The 17,971-nt window shown below is 30.3% G+C and overlaps 1 protein-coding gene across 4 annotated transcripts in view; it reads left to right on the top strand.

Annotated features, from left to right (window-relative positions):
* The window catches only part of LOC142321948 (histone-lysine N-methyltransferase, H3 lysine-79 specific-like), a 190,223-nt gene that overhangs the window by 82,838 nt on the left and 89,414 nt on the right, over window positions 1–17,971 (top strand). For all 4 annotated transcript variants that reach the window (XM_075360491.1, XM_075360492.1, XM_075360494.1 and 1 more), the window contains exon 5: window positions 14,576–14,716. In XM_075360491.1, the coding sequence (XP_075216606.1) occupies window positions 14,576–14,716 (141 nt within the window). The remainder of the gene's footprint in view (window positions 1–14,575; window positions 14,717–17,971) is intronic.

A 17,971-nucleotide genomic window follows, 5' to 3' on the forward strand; every position in this document is an offset into this window, starting at 1 on the left:
AAAAGAACAACGGTCAAAATTTAATACTAAATTCACTGATGTAAACGTAAAAGAATACTTGCTTTCAAACAGACGATCACTTTTTGTAGCTGTTTATCACGAACTATTTCTAATATTTGATCTCTAATACCTTTTTTGAAATTTGCTTGCATACATAACCTACTGTTAATAAACAACGAAAGTACTCTAGAGGGAAATACGAATTTCTACTTCTAGAAAATGTACAAAAGTTCTACCTGAAATAAGTTAAGATAGTGAAGTTTAAAAAGGAAGTTTCAACGTTAAATAAATGTTACTTTAAAAACATACATAACGGTATCGGTTTTATTTCAGTAGAATATTTTACTACCAGCTGGACGAACTAATCTGACTTCATATAGAAAAATTATTTGTAAGAAAAAATATTTGTTTATTATTAATGTCTATTGGATTCTACTTACGGATTTATGGAAGCATTTACGTGACATTATAGAACAGGTCAGAATTACTTTCTCTGATTGCAGTGGTATTCATCTTATAGTCTGTCCCTGGGGTGAATCGGTTACCATATAATATCAGTTGTAGGGCTGAGTATCATCTGCTTTTGGTAGGTTCGGAATGCTGTTGTGCAACGGTTATCGGCTCAGCGGTACAGAAAACCATTTCACTCACTTTTCTTTGTATCCTTGTAAGCGTGCCGTGCAATCTTGTTATTGTTGAGAATAATTAAGCATTATTAGAAGCGACTGACTGGTATTTCGTGCTAGGTTTCCTGCAGCCGATTTGTTGCGGCACCTAACATCTTAAATATTCAATAAATTTTAATACAGTTATTGCCGTAGTTTAATTTTTAATTTTAAATATCGTGTTCACAATTTAGTGTATCAATTTAAATTTATTGACGAAATTAAGTTTTTAAGTTACTTAATTGTTATCAGATTATTCCTAAAATATCGCCCGATTTTCCCTACAAGTTATTCCGAGAAAGTCGGTGGGGTGAAATTCGATGATTAGAGTCGAGAAGACTCGACCAGTCAATCTTATTGCGCCTCATTCTTCAACTCCGAATGAATTATCTGATTGGTCGAGTAGGTTCGATGTATTTGACTAGTTAATCTGGTTCGACCAATCAAACCAATAAATGTAGGAGACGAGAATTCAAACGTATTGAAAAAAAATCAATGTTATTAAAAAAAAACATTAATTAAAAAGCTGGAGTTATTAATAAAAAACTTTAATAACATAGATTATGGTTTCAGTTTTATCTCAGCAGAATATTTTACTACTATCCGGACGAAATAATTGACTTTATATAGACAAATTATTTTAAAAAATCATGTGGATTTTTTGTTTAATTTATGAAAATCACGCTTTTTTATAGAAGTTTATAGAAATAAATTGTACCTGTACCGATCACGGCTCAGCGTAACAGGTTTATGGTTTGTATTCTGTTTGTTTAATTTATTACCTAAATTTGTTTATTGTAATAGATATTTTATTTACTTTCAACATTTTAAGTTATTAATTTTGAGGTAGATGATTTCCATTTTACTTTGTATTACTTATAACTAAACCAAAACAGAAAAAAAATTTGATAGCAGCTGTGTTACTGGAGATATAAATTGGTCCTGGCTGGGTGTATATTGAAATAATTTATATTTGTTGTTTTGGAGTCAAACGCCTGAGAATCTCTTGGTCATTGATTTTTTTTTAAATGTCATTGCCCTATTAATTTGCGTGTAGCAGCAGAGTGGTTTTTATTTATCCTTGGACTATTGCCAGTCCGGTTACCAGAATTGGTTGTTTATTATGATTTTTTTTTACACTTTATTATTACATAAATTATTGTAGGCGTGAGTAGTCAACGTTATGCATTTAATATCTTCCTTTGTCAGAAGGCAGCACTTTATTTTTTAACCTTATCTGGTCCTGCTTTGTTGTTTAATTTATAACTCGATTATGAAAATGACATTGCAAAGCGTTAAATTTATTTTGTATATAGAATATTAGTACATTTTGCTGATTCCTCTTTATCGCAGGCGTCGTTAATTTTAATTTTCTTAACGAGCTTTATCAGGTATTTTATTGTGGCTACCGAACGATGGTTTTTCAGTATATTTTTATTTTTGTATTTTTCCTAAGGAAGTAAAACTCATGAAGTAGATTTTAACTTTGCATTTACTTAAGAAATCCTCAAACATTTACTGATTTTTCTAAAAACAAGTCGTTGGCTTGGATCAGAACTATGCTAAGTCCAAAAACTCATTTTTTTCAGGAGAGCTCAATTAGGCTACTTCTGCATGAAGGAAATTAGTATTTTTATTATTATTTTTTTTTATAGAATACTTTGTTCTTTTAGAAAAATAGCTTCTTTTGTTCTTTTAGAAAAATAGCTTCTTTGTTGAATATTGGACTTAGAATAGTTCTGGACTCAAAAGGTATGCACCCAAAGATATTCTGTTTACACTGAATATCCAAAATTGAAAATTTTGAACTTCGCATAATTCTGATCCAAGCCAACGAAGTGTTAGGTGCGTGTGTCATAAATGTTATAGAAATAAAATTTAGTTTTTTAATTAAACGTCTTAATTTTTTTCCAACACTATCTGCGTACCGTTGATATCTCTAGAACTTGACATATAAAATTATAGAGTAATATTCGAAAAATAGATATATTTTGTTTTACTGACAGTACTTTTTAGTAGAAAATTTATCTGTTAAATCTAAGAGAAGAGATTTAGGTAAAGGTAATTTTTTTCCAGGTAGGATAGCCAAGAAAAAAATATTAGGTGGATTTTTTTGATCCATCTGCAGATTTTGATTCGGTTTTATGTAAATATTAGAACCGTTTCTATATGGAGATTCCCTCCCTTAATATTTTTATATAACTACCCTAATCGAATATGTGTTAACGTTTAATCTTGCAGGTTGAGTATCGTTGTTGTGTACCAAATTGTATCGGTAACCGAAACTGTTGTTAATAATATTTAAATTGGATTTTTGTATTTACTCGTAATTTACTTATTAAATAGAAATTTAAGTTCTCATTAAGTAAGAAGTTAAGCCTGACGTATGTATAGAGAGAGACCGGATTTCTCCGATGGTTATGTTAACCCCGAGGTGGGTTTTTTAAATATTACTACCGGATAGGAAAGAGTTCACGGACGGTCCACAAGGAGATCCTGCTCCCACCAAGCCATAAAAATATCATGGATGAAATAATTCAAAAGGTTTGCATTCCCTTAGTGTGGATCCAGTGGAAACCTACAGAACATCACCGGGGAGGGTGGATAAGAGAAATAGAGGGAGACACAGACGATCTAATCATAAAAAAACTATGAAACGAGTCGATCATCCAAAGGTTTCTTTCAAAGCTTTTTCCATTTAAGATGTCTCCATCCGGCTACATTTCTTCCTCAGTAGGTCGAAGTATCTTTATCCGGAATGGAGGAACATTATTAATATAAACATATACTGAAGCAGTTTACTTTTCTCAAATACTAAATAACCACCTATAGGTTGTTGAGCTTCCTTACAAAAAAATGTAAGACAATTCTCAAAATATTTAAAAATGTAGAAGTATTCATCCAAATCGTAAATAGTTTCATATCCGAGTAAGCAATTCCTCATATAGGGACAAATATTATGAATAACCAGAAACGTTACTTAAGTATCCAGATTTAATACAAAAAAACAGATTCGAATTTAACTCGTTTATCAGTACGTCATGAAAGGATTTGTATATATTTGGAAAAAAAAGTTGATATAGACCAAATTAAGCGTATTTTTATTTTAAAATTCTACTTTACGTTGTTATTAACTCGGCAAGAAATCGGTCTTTACAATTAAAGAAAAACAGAGTTTTTGCGTTTTCGTGTTTACGAAATTCAAGCTCTCGTACAAAACAGTTTTGTAAATTACGTAGTAAACATGTTATATAGACTTGAACCTTCACTCTCATAAAATTTCAGGTTGTTTCCACATTTTTCAGTCGTAAAGAATGGTATGAGAAAATGAAATATTTATTTAGGAATTCATTGATAAGTTGCCAAAATTTTTTATGATTTTTCAAAATTATTTCGATTCAATTTCAGGAGATACCTGTTTGCAAGATCTAATATCATCCAAATAATCGCCGAAAAGATCTAAAAATTTGAGTCGGGGTAATGGAATGATAACATCCATGTTTTAACGTAAGTTAGTATAATTCACAGAATTATTTTATCAAACTAATACAGCTCCGAAACTGAGTGCACTAGAAAAGGGCGTGAAACCGTGTTTTCTTTAAATTTATACTTTTATTGTTGTTAAAACGAATTCTTAACGTAAAACTGAACAGACTTAAATTTAGTGTAAATGTCTTTGTCCAGTTCTTAGAGTTACAACAGTTCAGACTCAGGTGTCTTCTTTTGTTAGTCAGACTATAAATGAATTGCCTTTGTGGTACTTGAATAACCGGAACGAGTATTATTTGCGTTGTCGTTCAAAAAACATGTTAAGAGTTGTAAGGTTTTTTTTAGTGCTGCAATAAATAAAGTTCTTCACTTGCCTTCCATTGTAGGATAGTAATTTTTTTTTAGTGTACAATAATATTTTTTATTTTTTTACTTTAAACTCGTAGTTAATTTAAAACCAAGTTAATTGTGGTAATTCGCTGAAAAACGATTCTGTTTTTCCTAAATTTATTTCTCTGTGTTTCGTAACCGCTTAGTTGTTTGCCGTATTTATAAATTTGAATATGACCCTAAAACTAAGGATTTGTTTTAATACGGTTTTTATTCACGTATCGTGAGTATTAGGTTATAGGGTTCTAGGCTAAAGATCTTTAATGATTTTTCTATTGATTTATGTAATACAAATTTATAATAAATTACTCTCTCTAGTTATTTCTTTGTTACGATTGTTAAACGAATTATTTTGATTCGATTTCAGGAGGTAATCGGGTTTTGGATTTTGGATAAAATCCATTATGAAGGGTTGCAGATTTTCATTTTTTAAATACGTGTGTATACGTGTACTACAGGGAAAGGGAGTTTTAAAAAACCTATCGGTACGATTGTCGTTTTAATTAATTCTTGTTATACGTTGGTTTTGTTTCTCTATGCGGTCTATTTATTTGTTTTTCCCTGTTTGTTAGATTCGACCATAATTATTTATTGACACTTTTAATAAATCATTAACACGTTATATATACAGGTACGTAATTGATTAGTCAGGTGTTGACGCGTATGATTGCGGATGGATTATTAAATGATGATATTGTAACACGGGCTCTGTCCTGTGTTGTGGGTGAATGATGACAGCAGCAGCTGTTGTACAGTGTTATGTTATGCTTCAGCCTGTTGCGATTCCAAGTTCACGGTTTGGAGGACTTGATTATTACCACTATACCTCAAGGTCGTTTATCCCTCCTTTCTCACTACTGTATTAAAAAAAAAACCTTTCATATTTACTTATGTTATGCGGTATAAAAAAGTTAATTTTTGTTCTTTTATCTGTTTATGAATTTTTAAAATTGTTACTCTTTCGTTTTAAATTGAAAATTGATCTGGTGAAATTGTTTACGTATAGGAAAATCTTAGAAAAAGATTCTCATATACATCCAAATTTATATTTATCATTTTTTTTTTTAAATATATATAAATTTTTACATATCCAAAAATATAAAGTAAAACTTTAGTGTTTCTCTAAAATTAGGCTTTTTGAAGTTGACGCCGAATTTTAAAGTTTGTTTTCAAATTCGGCGCTTACTTAAAAAAGTCGAAATTTAAATAAATATTAAATGGTTTTTTATATTTTATTAATATGTTCTAGTTTTTTTTGTTGGAATATGGGTTGGCCTAAAAATATTAATGACGCCTTTATAGAAAAAAACGTTGTTTGCAAGAAACGTATTGTGTAACAAAACCTTTGTCTGGTTAAAAAAAAACGACGAAGATAAATTATAAAAAATATACGTCCATGTTAATAAAATATTGAGGTGAGTACATTAAAAATTGCTACAAAATAATTCACAATTTAGAAGTTGCTATATTGAAAATATTTATCGGGCATATATTTATGATCACGTTGAACGAACGTGTTGTTTTGTTTGTCATCAGTACTACTTAAAATTTCATCAAGAGGGTAATATTTTTTTCTGTGAAAGAAAACTGTTAATTATATTTTAAATAAATTTGTTGGGAAATTTTTCATGTTTGGGCATTATTGAAAATGGTAACAGAATCCCTAATAAGGCTCTTTCTCACAAGCCGAAGTAGTTCCTTTATGTAACTTGCTAAAGTTGGATATTTTAGTTTTTAAGCATAGGTGAGATTATTTTTAGCAAAGATTGCATATTCATAAACATAAATATACGGAGAAGTTTACAAATTTAGTTTTCTAAATATTTCTAAATGCAGTTCTACACTATTTTGTGTGGGTGTGTGTGTGCGCGCGCGCGCTTTTATACACACACACACACACACACACACACACACACATATATATATATATATATATATATATATATATATAACATTCTGGTTGAATGAGAATTTCTTGGTAAAAAAAAAAAATAAGGTGAACAATGACAAGAAATGAATGAAAAATATTTGTGTAGTGTTTGCAGGGGAAGTTCTCCCTGAACTATTTGTATTTTCCATTTTTCGTTGCCTGATTTTTTCCCCAAGACCTAAACGGCAGTAGTAATTTAATTATTATGCATAAATGTTTATAATTAGAATCTGTAATCGTCTATTTCACCCAGGATTTTCTGCGTTCATTTTCCCAATAGCTCATTTTCCCTTAGAGGAAAAATGAGCTAAAATAGTATTTTCGCATAAATCGATTAAAATTAAAAATATTTTCCTACCTTTAACAACTCAATTAATTACCGATATTCTGATGTGGAAGATGCAATCTTGCTCTGTATCAAATTAATATGTCCTTAATTTTGGAGCCGATATTGTTTTACAAATAATAGACAATTTCGTGTGAAGTCTTCGTATTAATATTAAATTACAGAATCTTGGTTATAATTAAAAGTGTTACTTTTATGAAATAATAAAAATAGTAACATGATATTTTCAGTTTCTTCTTATTTGTATCTAACCTCTTGCCTCATGCTATGCATATACTCTAGGAAACAATTTTGTATTGTAAAATTTCTAAAATGCTAGTTTTGAATTTTCCACGTTTTTGATTTGCAAGATTTCAAAGGAAAGTTGCGCTAATAATCGTGTTATAATTTGAGCACGTATAAATAAAAACAAATTCTCTTGATAATCGATGATAATCGATGATAATCGATTTTTATTTGTGTTGTTAATAATGTAAAAATATTTCCCATGCAGTAAAATAAGTGAACTGTTGCCGTGTTAATGCCGGCCGCTAAGTGAAAAGTTTCTGCTTAAATTTAACGCGTTAGAATTAGGTCACAAGTTAATAATAGCGTAGTAGGTACATTCGTTTTTAGAATTTCTGTTTATTGTTGCTGAACTTTTATTTCATTGTTGTAGTACGTAACCAGATTGTGGTAAGAGAGGAAGTAAAGCGTTTTGACGTTATATTTGTATATTTGTACTAAAAATGTTTGCATCAATTTTCATGAAATAAATAGCATTAAAAAATTGTATCGATAACGCGTTAACAACTTTGAAATTATGTAAAGAACGATAGACATTATTTTATCCGGTTAAAAAAAATAATAAAAAAAATTAAGTTATGGGTTAAAGCTTATCACGTTGGGGTATCACTGAAACAACTTTGAAAGCGCGCGCACACTCTCTCTCACTTCCCCTCTCATTGCCCTCTAAAACGGATTCGTAATTACAATGTAATAAAAATATTAATTTATTTGTATTTATATTGAAAATATTAAAAAAGAAAATTGAAATAAATGTTAGCATCATTTAATTAATAGATTGATATACTTTAAAATTAATAGAAGTAGACGATTTCGGTTAAATTTAAATTGAATTACTAGATATTTTGTAGAAAAATATTTTGAATTTGTTACTGAAAACAAGTGAAACTAAAAATAATTATATCGACATTATAAGCTTAAATTAATAATCATTCAAGATTATAACTTTTGAATTTTCACAAATAAGATATCAAAATCCTCCTTAACTTAAGCTTGACTGCATGAAAAAAATGTAAGACGGTTATTAATTATTGTAGAATTTTCTGTCTGGAGTAGCCGCTTTCAGTAATCATGAGTTTCTTTTACCACTCCTTTAATTAAAATTTATTTCCTCTTTTGATAAATTTTTATTTAGTCCTAATAACAAGTTGATTGCAGAATTAATTGTAGGTTGAGTTCTTTTTTTATAATAGATGAGAAATGAAGTTTTGGTATAACTAAGTAATTTGTTTTTTAAGAACGATTTTCTTTAAACTGCACTTGACCTTTAAAAATGTAATGTTATTCAGCCATCAAGGTAATTTTACTCTTTTATGACTAAAGTTAAAAGTAAAGCTGTGAGGCATTCTGCGTTACTAACGTTATAACAAACATCCCAAAAAAAAAAATTTAATTAAATTCATTTAAAATTCGATCAATGAAAATTAAAAAAAAACAACTAGTATTCAGTTTTTATGACGATGAGCGGGCTGCCTTGCTTTTTTTTTATTTATTAGTGGTTTTATGAAGGCTATAAAATTTTTAAAAAAATTTAATCAATTTTCAATAAAAGTATTTAAAAATTTATTTTATGCGCGCGCGCGTGTTTATTTATTAACTTTTGGCGGTTTTCTTGCTTTATTGTTAGAATTTGAATTAAAATGTTAGTCCGGGGGAAAAATATGATATGTTTGTCGCTTGTCAATATGACGTAGAATAAATTCTTTAAAAATTGTCATTAATGTAGCCTATTTTACCTTTGATTTAAAATTCAGTGCTCATTTAGCTGTGTTATGTCTAATTGAGTTCTTTTGTTTATATTTACTATATTTTGTTAGTGTGTTTATCATACGACTTTGAAAAAAAAAGGATGATCCTTTGGAATGATTTCTTAAGGTACTGTAGAAGTTGGCGACCGCACTTCGCCTGTACTTTTATGAATCTGAGAAAGGAAATAGCCGAAAACCACCCCAGGAAATAGCCCTTAGTACACCTCATCGATGACACCTAGGTTTTGTGTAATTGCTGTTTAAAATTGGTGTGGGTTAGACGACTATTCAAGCTGATAATTTATACGTAGATATCTTGTTCAAAAGTAATATCGACCTTTTTTTATGTATGTCGCAGGAAATTATTTCTTCCTTATTTCTCTTTGTAATATATTAAAATTGGTATTCTTTATTGTACATTAAATGTTTTCATCCTCGACAAATAACGTACAAACTCGGCTTTAATTGTTTGTTAACGACGGTTGTTATTATCTTTTTAGTGTTCACGGTCGACAGATTTTCTGAAGGAAGAGAGATAGTTTAAGTACCGTATGTTTGCGGTTATTCCCACCTTTCCTTAAAATGTCCTTTCGTCTGAAGCGAACGAACGGTGGTTTTTTCAGCCCTACTTTGTTGGTATTAAGTCATTGGTGATGTAAATGTACATTATGAGCCATCTTCAAAATCTACTACGTAATATAATACATTTATGAGCTTGCCAATAGTTTATTTTTCTAAATAAATATTTTCCTAGTTATTGTTTTAATTTAAAATCTAAATAGATTTTTTATTTCTGTTTGTTGTACCAGAAATATCTTTTTTCATTAGTTTATGAAAAGTTTTCTTTATTTATAGACCGATTAACAAAAGTAATAAAGAATTTTAGAATTACGACCATTTTTTCTTCATTATTGTTTAAGACTGAACATTTACCATGGACATTAGAGTTTATTATAAATTATTCTTTTGTTGTTATTAATTGTGACTAATTTATTAAATAATTACAATATATCTATTTTTGTGTTTTTATCGCTTGGTCGGGACGGTGTTATCATAATAAAGTATTTATGATCTTTTACGTTCATTTTAAAATTTATTTGAATAACTTATTACTAGAAAATTTTAGTAAATATTTTGTAATTATTGTACTTACTTATTGCAATTTGTTTAATGTTTAATGTTTAATCCGATTCTCTGCTTCGGTCTTCTTGACACAGTTGTTGAGTTACGTTACTTTTTATCTAACCTAGTTTTATTATTGTCTGGGTTGTGGCCTAATTTTGCTTCACCTGTTCTTTGCAATTACATTCCGTATTTAAATAATTTGTTTTTATTACTTTTAAATAATTACTTATTTCTTTAGTTTAGTTTTGTACGAACGAGAAAAATAAGGAAAAATTAAACTATTTTCATTTATATTGAAAATCCGTGCATTTTTTCTAATTTTGTTCAGTTATCTGATTCATTTTGTTTAATTAATAACGTTGAACGTGACAGCTCTTTCTAATTGTATTTCATTCTAGAGTACCGTTAGCTCTGTTGTACCAGCTATCGCTGACCTATCCCACTCCAATGAGTGTTAGTTAATATAGTGAGGTTTCGCGGTTTAGTTTTTTCATGTGCTATCTTTTGCATAACAAAATATCTATTAATCTTTTACGCGTATGGCTTCGTTTAGAATTTGTTTTGTATTTTTCTCCACATATATTTCATGTTTGGTCTAATTTAAAATTAAAGTTTTAACTTTTTTTTCTTTCGTTGGGTTCAAACGTACAAACATTTTTTTTTATGAACTCTAAATCTGAAGGTCTATAGAGTTTCTGAGTGATTTTTATACTTTTTAAAGTAGTAAAGGTAACTTAAAAGTAATTGTATCGAATATTTATTGCATCGTTCAATAATATATTAGTATTGGATTTCATCGTTTAGCGATGAAATACGGATTGAATATTTCATTACTTCCAGAAATAGATAAGCAGCGAGATTAAAATGATAAAAATATGATTATGATTAATGATGAAAATAAATAAACGCATTTTAAAATATGAGAAAGTTAAATTAGGTTATTCTGTTCTCAAATTGTAACTCGTTATAAGAATAGTTTAACGTTATGAAGGATTCTTCGAAATTTCTATGCCTTAATCCTGCAAACTTTTGGTGCGTACGTGAGTTTTTACATGTCTACGCGTCCCGTAGAACACTCGGTGAAGTTCACTCTTTTCAAAGAAGAGTCCGTTGATGAATTGTATCGATGCGATAGCAAATGTCAGTCGAACGGATAGTAGTTTTTGTAGGGGTGGATTCAGGGTTTAGGCTATGTGTACGTGTGAGGGTTGTTTAGGGTCCGGAGGGGAGCGGCCATTTCTCGCCGAGGAGAAAACACGATGCACTCGGAGTGAGCGTCTGTTGCAGTTCGAGTACAACTTTATTCGTGGTAGTAGTATATTTCGATTGCGTTGTCTTTTCTTTACGTTGCTTCATACACCTGTATGTTTATTATTATTATTATTATTATTATTATTATTATTATTATTATTATTATTATTAGTTTTTTGTTTTGTTTTTTAGCACAAAGAAACAAATCCGTTAAACAGACCAAAACTTGTTCGTATCAATACCAGTCTTTCAAACTAGTTTGTTTATTAGTTTTTACTTGTACTTTATTTATCAAGTTTGTTTTAATTTTGCTTATTAAAATATCCTGATTATTATCTCCAACAATTTTTTATTTACAGTTATGATATGCTAGAATTTTTTTATACAAAAAGCACTAAGAAACGTTTTTTGCAGCTTTTATTTGTCTCAGTCTGCTGGTTTTTAATCATATTTATTGTAATGTAGATTGTGTTTTTTTTTTAATTTTGATTATTGAGTTGCATGGCTATTAGTTTTTTTTTGTTTTTTTTTTTTTAATGAGGATTTATTTCTGATAAAGCATACTTTATACACTTTAAGCATACTTTATACTTGAAGTTTAGTTTTGCTGTTGTCATGAAAAAACTTTCCTCCATGTTAAATAGTGTTCTCTTTGTAATATTTTGGATTAATTTGAGGTTTATGGTATTTTAAGACCCTTTAAAACAGTTAATGAATGTCAGTATACATTTAATTGGTTTACTTGATTTTTTCCTTTTGAGATATACATAAATTATTTTTAAGTCGAAGTATCATCTCTCCAACATACTTTATTAGGTGATATGTGTTCTATTGGACTTGTTTTCTTGAATTATTTTTGCTTGATACTCTTTGTAAAATATTTAAAATAACTGTTTTAAAACAGTTATTTTAGTTCTGCTCTAAGTCGCTGCATGTTGCCAATATTGTTTTTGATTCTTTTTTGCTTTACAGTATATGTTTTTGTATTCTTAACTTGTTTGTGGACAATGACAGATCGTCAAAACATCATTATTATCCACGGTTACATTTTATTTATAATAATAATGGGACCCATATAATACATTTTTAGTCTAGATCTGGATTGTTAGTATATATGTGTAATCTAAAGGTAGCATGAGATAAATTTCCTTGCTCAGTAGAAGCAGTATGGTACTGTTTTTTGACATGGTTAATTTATTATTGCTTCACCCCTTTCTATCATGCTGTGACATAAGTCGTCAGTTATATAAAATGCATTGTTTAGATTTTCTTTTCCTGAGAGTAGTAATTTCATTAAGCAGCTGATCACTGAGGTGCACAAATTGAAGATGTTTTTAAAGGGTTGAAAATCACTTGCATTTTGTTGGGCTTGACATGCAATAATATGTTTACTTCAATAAAACAGGAAACATTAAACTATCTAAGCTGTTACTTCACATTATCAGTATTGAATTTCTATTGTTAACGGCCATGTTAGTTTTGGGACTGCCTTGTATGAGGTGATGTACAACTGTAAGTTTTGATTTAAAGATTTTAAAGACATAGATGTTACTGTATTCTAAAATCGTTTTATGTAATAATCATTATGTTTGGCTTGATTAATTTGTAGGTGATTTCTTTTTCTTGCTTGTTAGACAGATTTCTTGAAAATATGCCAGTTCATCATGATTAGGAAAACTGATGGGGGTCAAAAGAATATTATCTGAATTTTGATTAAGTGAAGAATCTTGAAATTACATTAACTATTGATATTTAGTCAGCGTATGTTTTTCCTTTTTTTAGTTTTTCATTTGTATTCTTTTCTGGTTTTTAAACTCATTTTCAAAGTTAACCCGCAACAGCATCTACATCTTCTAGGTGAATGTTTACAGGCGTTTAAAGGCTGTCTCTCACATCCCAACTGCCAAACTCTTCCATCCCTCCAACTTTCCTCCTCCAAATTCCTTCTCTCAGTCACCTCCATCACTCCAGACATCCACTGCTTTGGAGGTCGTCCACGTTTCCTCCTCTTCCATGGAGTCCATTCCAACATCCTCTTCGGCCATCTATACTCCTCCTTTCTCCCAACATGCCTATACCATTATAGTCTTCTTCCATCCAAAACATCAATCACTGTACTGGTTGTCCCAATTCTTCTTTTGATCTCATTTCTCATTCACTGCATTCCAGAATCTCCACAACTCCTGCACAGCACATCCATCTCCATAGCTAACAGCCTTCCCTCATCTCTTTTTCTAATTTCCCCAAGCTTCTGACCTGAACAATAAAATGCTGTCAGTAGCACTGTTGTACAACGTATACTTAGTTGCTTTCCAAATTCCTTCAGACCACCACAAAAAATTGCACTTCTGGATAGCCGTCCACCCCAAAGCTATACAATGATTTATATATTTTACACTATTTCCTTCCTGTCTTCACATGCTTTGATGATATTCCCATCTACAGTCAAGTCATCTCCTTTTGCACCAGCCACTAGATACTTCATCTTACTAAAATTTTATCATCAAACCCCACTTAAAGGTTTCCATCAATTTTCTTATCGTATAGCTAATATCAAACTGATCAGATGACCTGATCATCTGTAAACAACAACATATATATCACCCATCACCACACCATCCACCCTCACCTCCACTCCTATCCTTCTATATTTTTTCCGTCATTTTTTCAATACCTTATCTAAGTAAAGCGTAAACAGAATGGCAGCAACCTTGACATAAACCTTTTTTAACTTTATAAAACTTAATATATAGATAGATGTTTTCCTACCTTTAACAGCATTTATTTGATTCCTATAAAAATCCTATAATTTCTGCTTCTCTTTTGTCAAATTAAACACTAGTGGACAATTATGAAATATGTTGTATCATCTTTAATGAATAAATAAAATTGTTAAAAGTTAATTGATTTTGCCTAAACATCATTTTCAAATTTAGATTTTGCTGCTTGCCTCTAGTTCTCTAGGATTTTGTACATTTGTTTACATTTCTCTTTCTGTGTATAAAGGTAGGACTTACTATCAGAATGATACTAGTTTTTTCTTGGTTCTTTCTATAGCAAATTTCAACCTACTTCTATTTCTGACTACATAATTAATTAGCTCAGTAAGTTAATTTATGAAATACGTAATTATAGTCAATACAAAGATAAAACATGCTTAAGAAATGCCTGTTTGAATGATATTTTGATGACTATAACTTTTTTCTTAAAACTATATTTGGGTTACTTGTATGTAAGTTATGTTATACTATGATTTGAATTTTATTGTACATTTTATTTTGACATTTTGCAAGGTAATATTCACCTAATTTTTCACTTTGTAATAGTTTTTATTATTGTGTTGCAGTCAAAAGGCACATCGCTGCCTGGTCAACGTGTTAGTAAGCATCCATCAAGAGGTCTTCTGCGCCATATCCTTCAGCAGGTTTACAATCAAGCTGTATGTGATCCAGATAAACTCAACCAGTATGAGCCTTTTTCCCCTGAGGTAATGTGAACTTCATTGTTACTAGTACTTTAATTGTTTGATATCTAGTATACAATAAAAAATTGTTTTTTTAACCTAATAATTAATTTAATTTAATACTGTTTTCATGTCTTTGGTTTATGAACATTTTCTGAGCATTTCAAATTATTTTAATTAGTTTAAAAGTGTAATTTTTCTAATAGATTTTTTTTTATTACCAAGTTAATTTTGTGCCTTATAACCTTGTGTCTTTTCTTTCTACTTGCCTCTAATCCCCAGGAGTTGGTAACCAGGCCCGACTGTGTTGTTCCCAGAATTTCATCTGGTGGCCTGGTCTCGTTCTTTTATTTCCCAGTCCTAGTTATCTCCCTCGTACTCCCCACCTGTTCACCAGAACTGGCACACCTGGGCACGCTGGCCCTCACGGATGGGGCTGTCTGCCCTTCCCTACGCTAAAAGCCATGATGTCTCCCCTTAGCGTGTAACACTTTCATTGAAAACATGTCAAAAGCTGTCTAGTTATCCTCTAAAGCCAATATGAAGGACACCAGGTTCTCAGGTCTTAATCTTTCAATAACTGCTTGGATTCGCCATAAGTGCCATTTTTCACACTCAAATATGGTGTGCTCTACTGTGTCCTCCCCACTGCAAAACATGCAATAGGGAGAATCACGTCTACCAAATCTGTTGAGGTAATGTTCAAATGTCCCGTTCCCGGAAAGCATTTGCACATACTGTTTATTAGGCATAATGGTTGGTACTCTGGATTCACTTCGTCACCACCGTGTTTGGGAAGGAACACCAATCATGAATATTTCCAGCACTCTAGAAAACACCTATTCTCAAGTCCATAGTTGGCAATGTCTGTTATTTCTCATGGAACTTTTGTGACTTCTTTTTTTTTAGAGAGAAAAGATTCAACCGGTAGGGGGGGCAACTGCCGGTGGGTGGGGAGGTCCCTTAGAGTTTAAGAACACTTCCCTGGGCCGAGTTTTACTTAACTGTATGTCCGGCTCAGGGAAGTAGGGGTAAAAAAAAAAAAAATACAACTTGTGCCTTATATTTATATTATGTTTACTCTGATGTATTTAATGTAAATAGTCATGTCTGTTGTTATGATTTTCTATTATATAAAGTGACTATGTAAAATGAGATAAACTCTGCCAGGAAAGAGACAAGAAAATGCTAATTCATGCAGAAATACTTCTCGAAAAAGTGAAGAAACCAGAGGTATAATTGTCAGAATGTTGTGGAATGAAATAAAAATTAAATAATTGTGATTTTTTAATTAAATTCAATTTAATTTTATGACATTTCAAAGGTGTCTCGATTCATGAATTATAACTATAATGTATTATTAACATTAACTACTCAAATTTAATATTATGTGCAATTTATTTATTTATTTATTTAATTGCGTAAAACAAGTAATTTTTGTCCAATTTCATTATACTTGATGTAGCTCAAAATTTCCTAAAATTTGAATGTAGTATAAGCTAGCTATATAATAAAACTGTTGCACGATGCTAGGTAAGTGTAATCTGCACTTGTTAATTGCCTAGTCAAGTGTTATTACACTATGTGAATCTGTGCTTTTGTTTTTTGTGATCTTGTAATTGTTTGTTGGTACCATTTTGTGATTCTACAGTGAAGTAGAAATTAATGTTATTAAGAGAGCAACAGATTTGCATCAAATTATGCTTAGCAGTACAGCCTTTGAAACAGGTGTTTTGAAAATGGAAGTACAGCCTTTGAAACAGGTGTTTTGAAAATGGAAATGTTGACAAGCATTTAGGTTGTTTTATGAAAAAATAACCAACCTGCAAGACCAAATGGGAACAACCCATGGGATTTGTGGGGTTGTAGACCTGTTTTATGGAATTTCTCAATGAATCTTGTTATTGGAGCTCAATATTAATATGCAATGCACTCCATACAATTAATTTGAGGGCTGCAGGATCATGTAAACATATGTATTGAGATGAAATAACTTTCTGAAATTTACTCACACTTCTCCAGCATCATTAATGGTCATGAATCATGGGTTTGTGGTTATGATATTGAAACAAAGCAGCAGTCATTAGATTATAAGAATCCAATCTTATCATGGCAGAATTTGAAGGAGTTAATGAACAGCCTGGCAAGAAGTAATTTCTAGAAATGTTTCTAGTTGTGGAAAACAATTAGAAAAGTTAGCAAGAATAACTACTATTCCTGCTAACTTTTATAATTGTTCTTCCTACCCATATTCTGCCTTGAAGGTGATATTGGCTGATAATGTGTAATTATCTATTTTTTTTAGGTTAGTTTTGGGGATTTTTGAATGGCATCTTTTATTATAGCACTCTTCAACGTATTACTATATATAAATTACTTAGGTTAATGAACAATAAATTCACCATTACATAGGGGCTAAAATACAATCTATCTAATACATTATGGTTTCTCGGAGTTAAAAGAAAGAAAAATACACCCCAAGAATGAAAAAAGTTTCAATGGATTATGAAGACCACTTTGCATTATAATACACCAAGAGAAAATGTATCTAACCTGTTGTTTAGTTAATCTGCAGAGTTAAGCCATCACACAACATTTGTTGTGACTTCAGTAAGTAATTGATTCTGGAATAGCTATAGTAGAATAATTTCTTAATCTGTTATTAAAGCCAAAAACAGAACTTTTTGTGACAAAGAAAGCCAGGATGATAAATATTTTCATTAACAACCCTGATTGGATACATGTTTTGTTCTTTGAAGATCAGTATTTTGATGTTCAGTAAACCCATGTATTAATTATCTTACATGTATTTACCATTATCCTTGGTATACAATAATATAGAAATTACTTCTGAGTATTCTGGTTAGATTTCTATATTCAATGTTTGCAAACCCTTTTTTATACCTAATAATAAATTGAGTTGTTAGAGCAGTATGATTGATATTTTTAATAAATAATATTTAAAAAGCAAACCCAGAGTCCATTGTTATTACCAGCTCAGTGATCCTATCAACTTAGGTAAGGATGATGTTTCTCATCTTACAATTACAATCCATTGTCGACTTTTTTTAAGTAAAAAAACAAGGCTTTTATTGAAATTAAATTTCAGTAAAATAAAGTAGACAACAATTACCATTAAGTCCATTAAGAATATTTTGTAGTTTTTCTGTTTTGTGATTGATATCGATATCCTTATATAATTTTAAAACATCTGCATATTAGAGAAGATGTAATATTTTTTTATTTTTGTTGTTTTTATCACTTGTTAATATTTTCAGT

This window comes from Lycorma delicatula, chromosome 3 (genome assembly GCF_047948215.1).
Source record: "Lycorma delicatula isolate Av1 chromosome 3, ASM4794821v1, whole genome shotgun sequence".
In the NCBI taxonomy this organism is placed as follows: domain Eukaryota; kingdom Metazoa; phylum Arthropoda; class Insecta; order Hemiptera; family Fulgoridae; genus Lycorma; species Lycorma delicatula.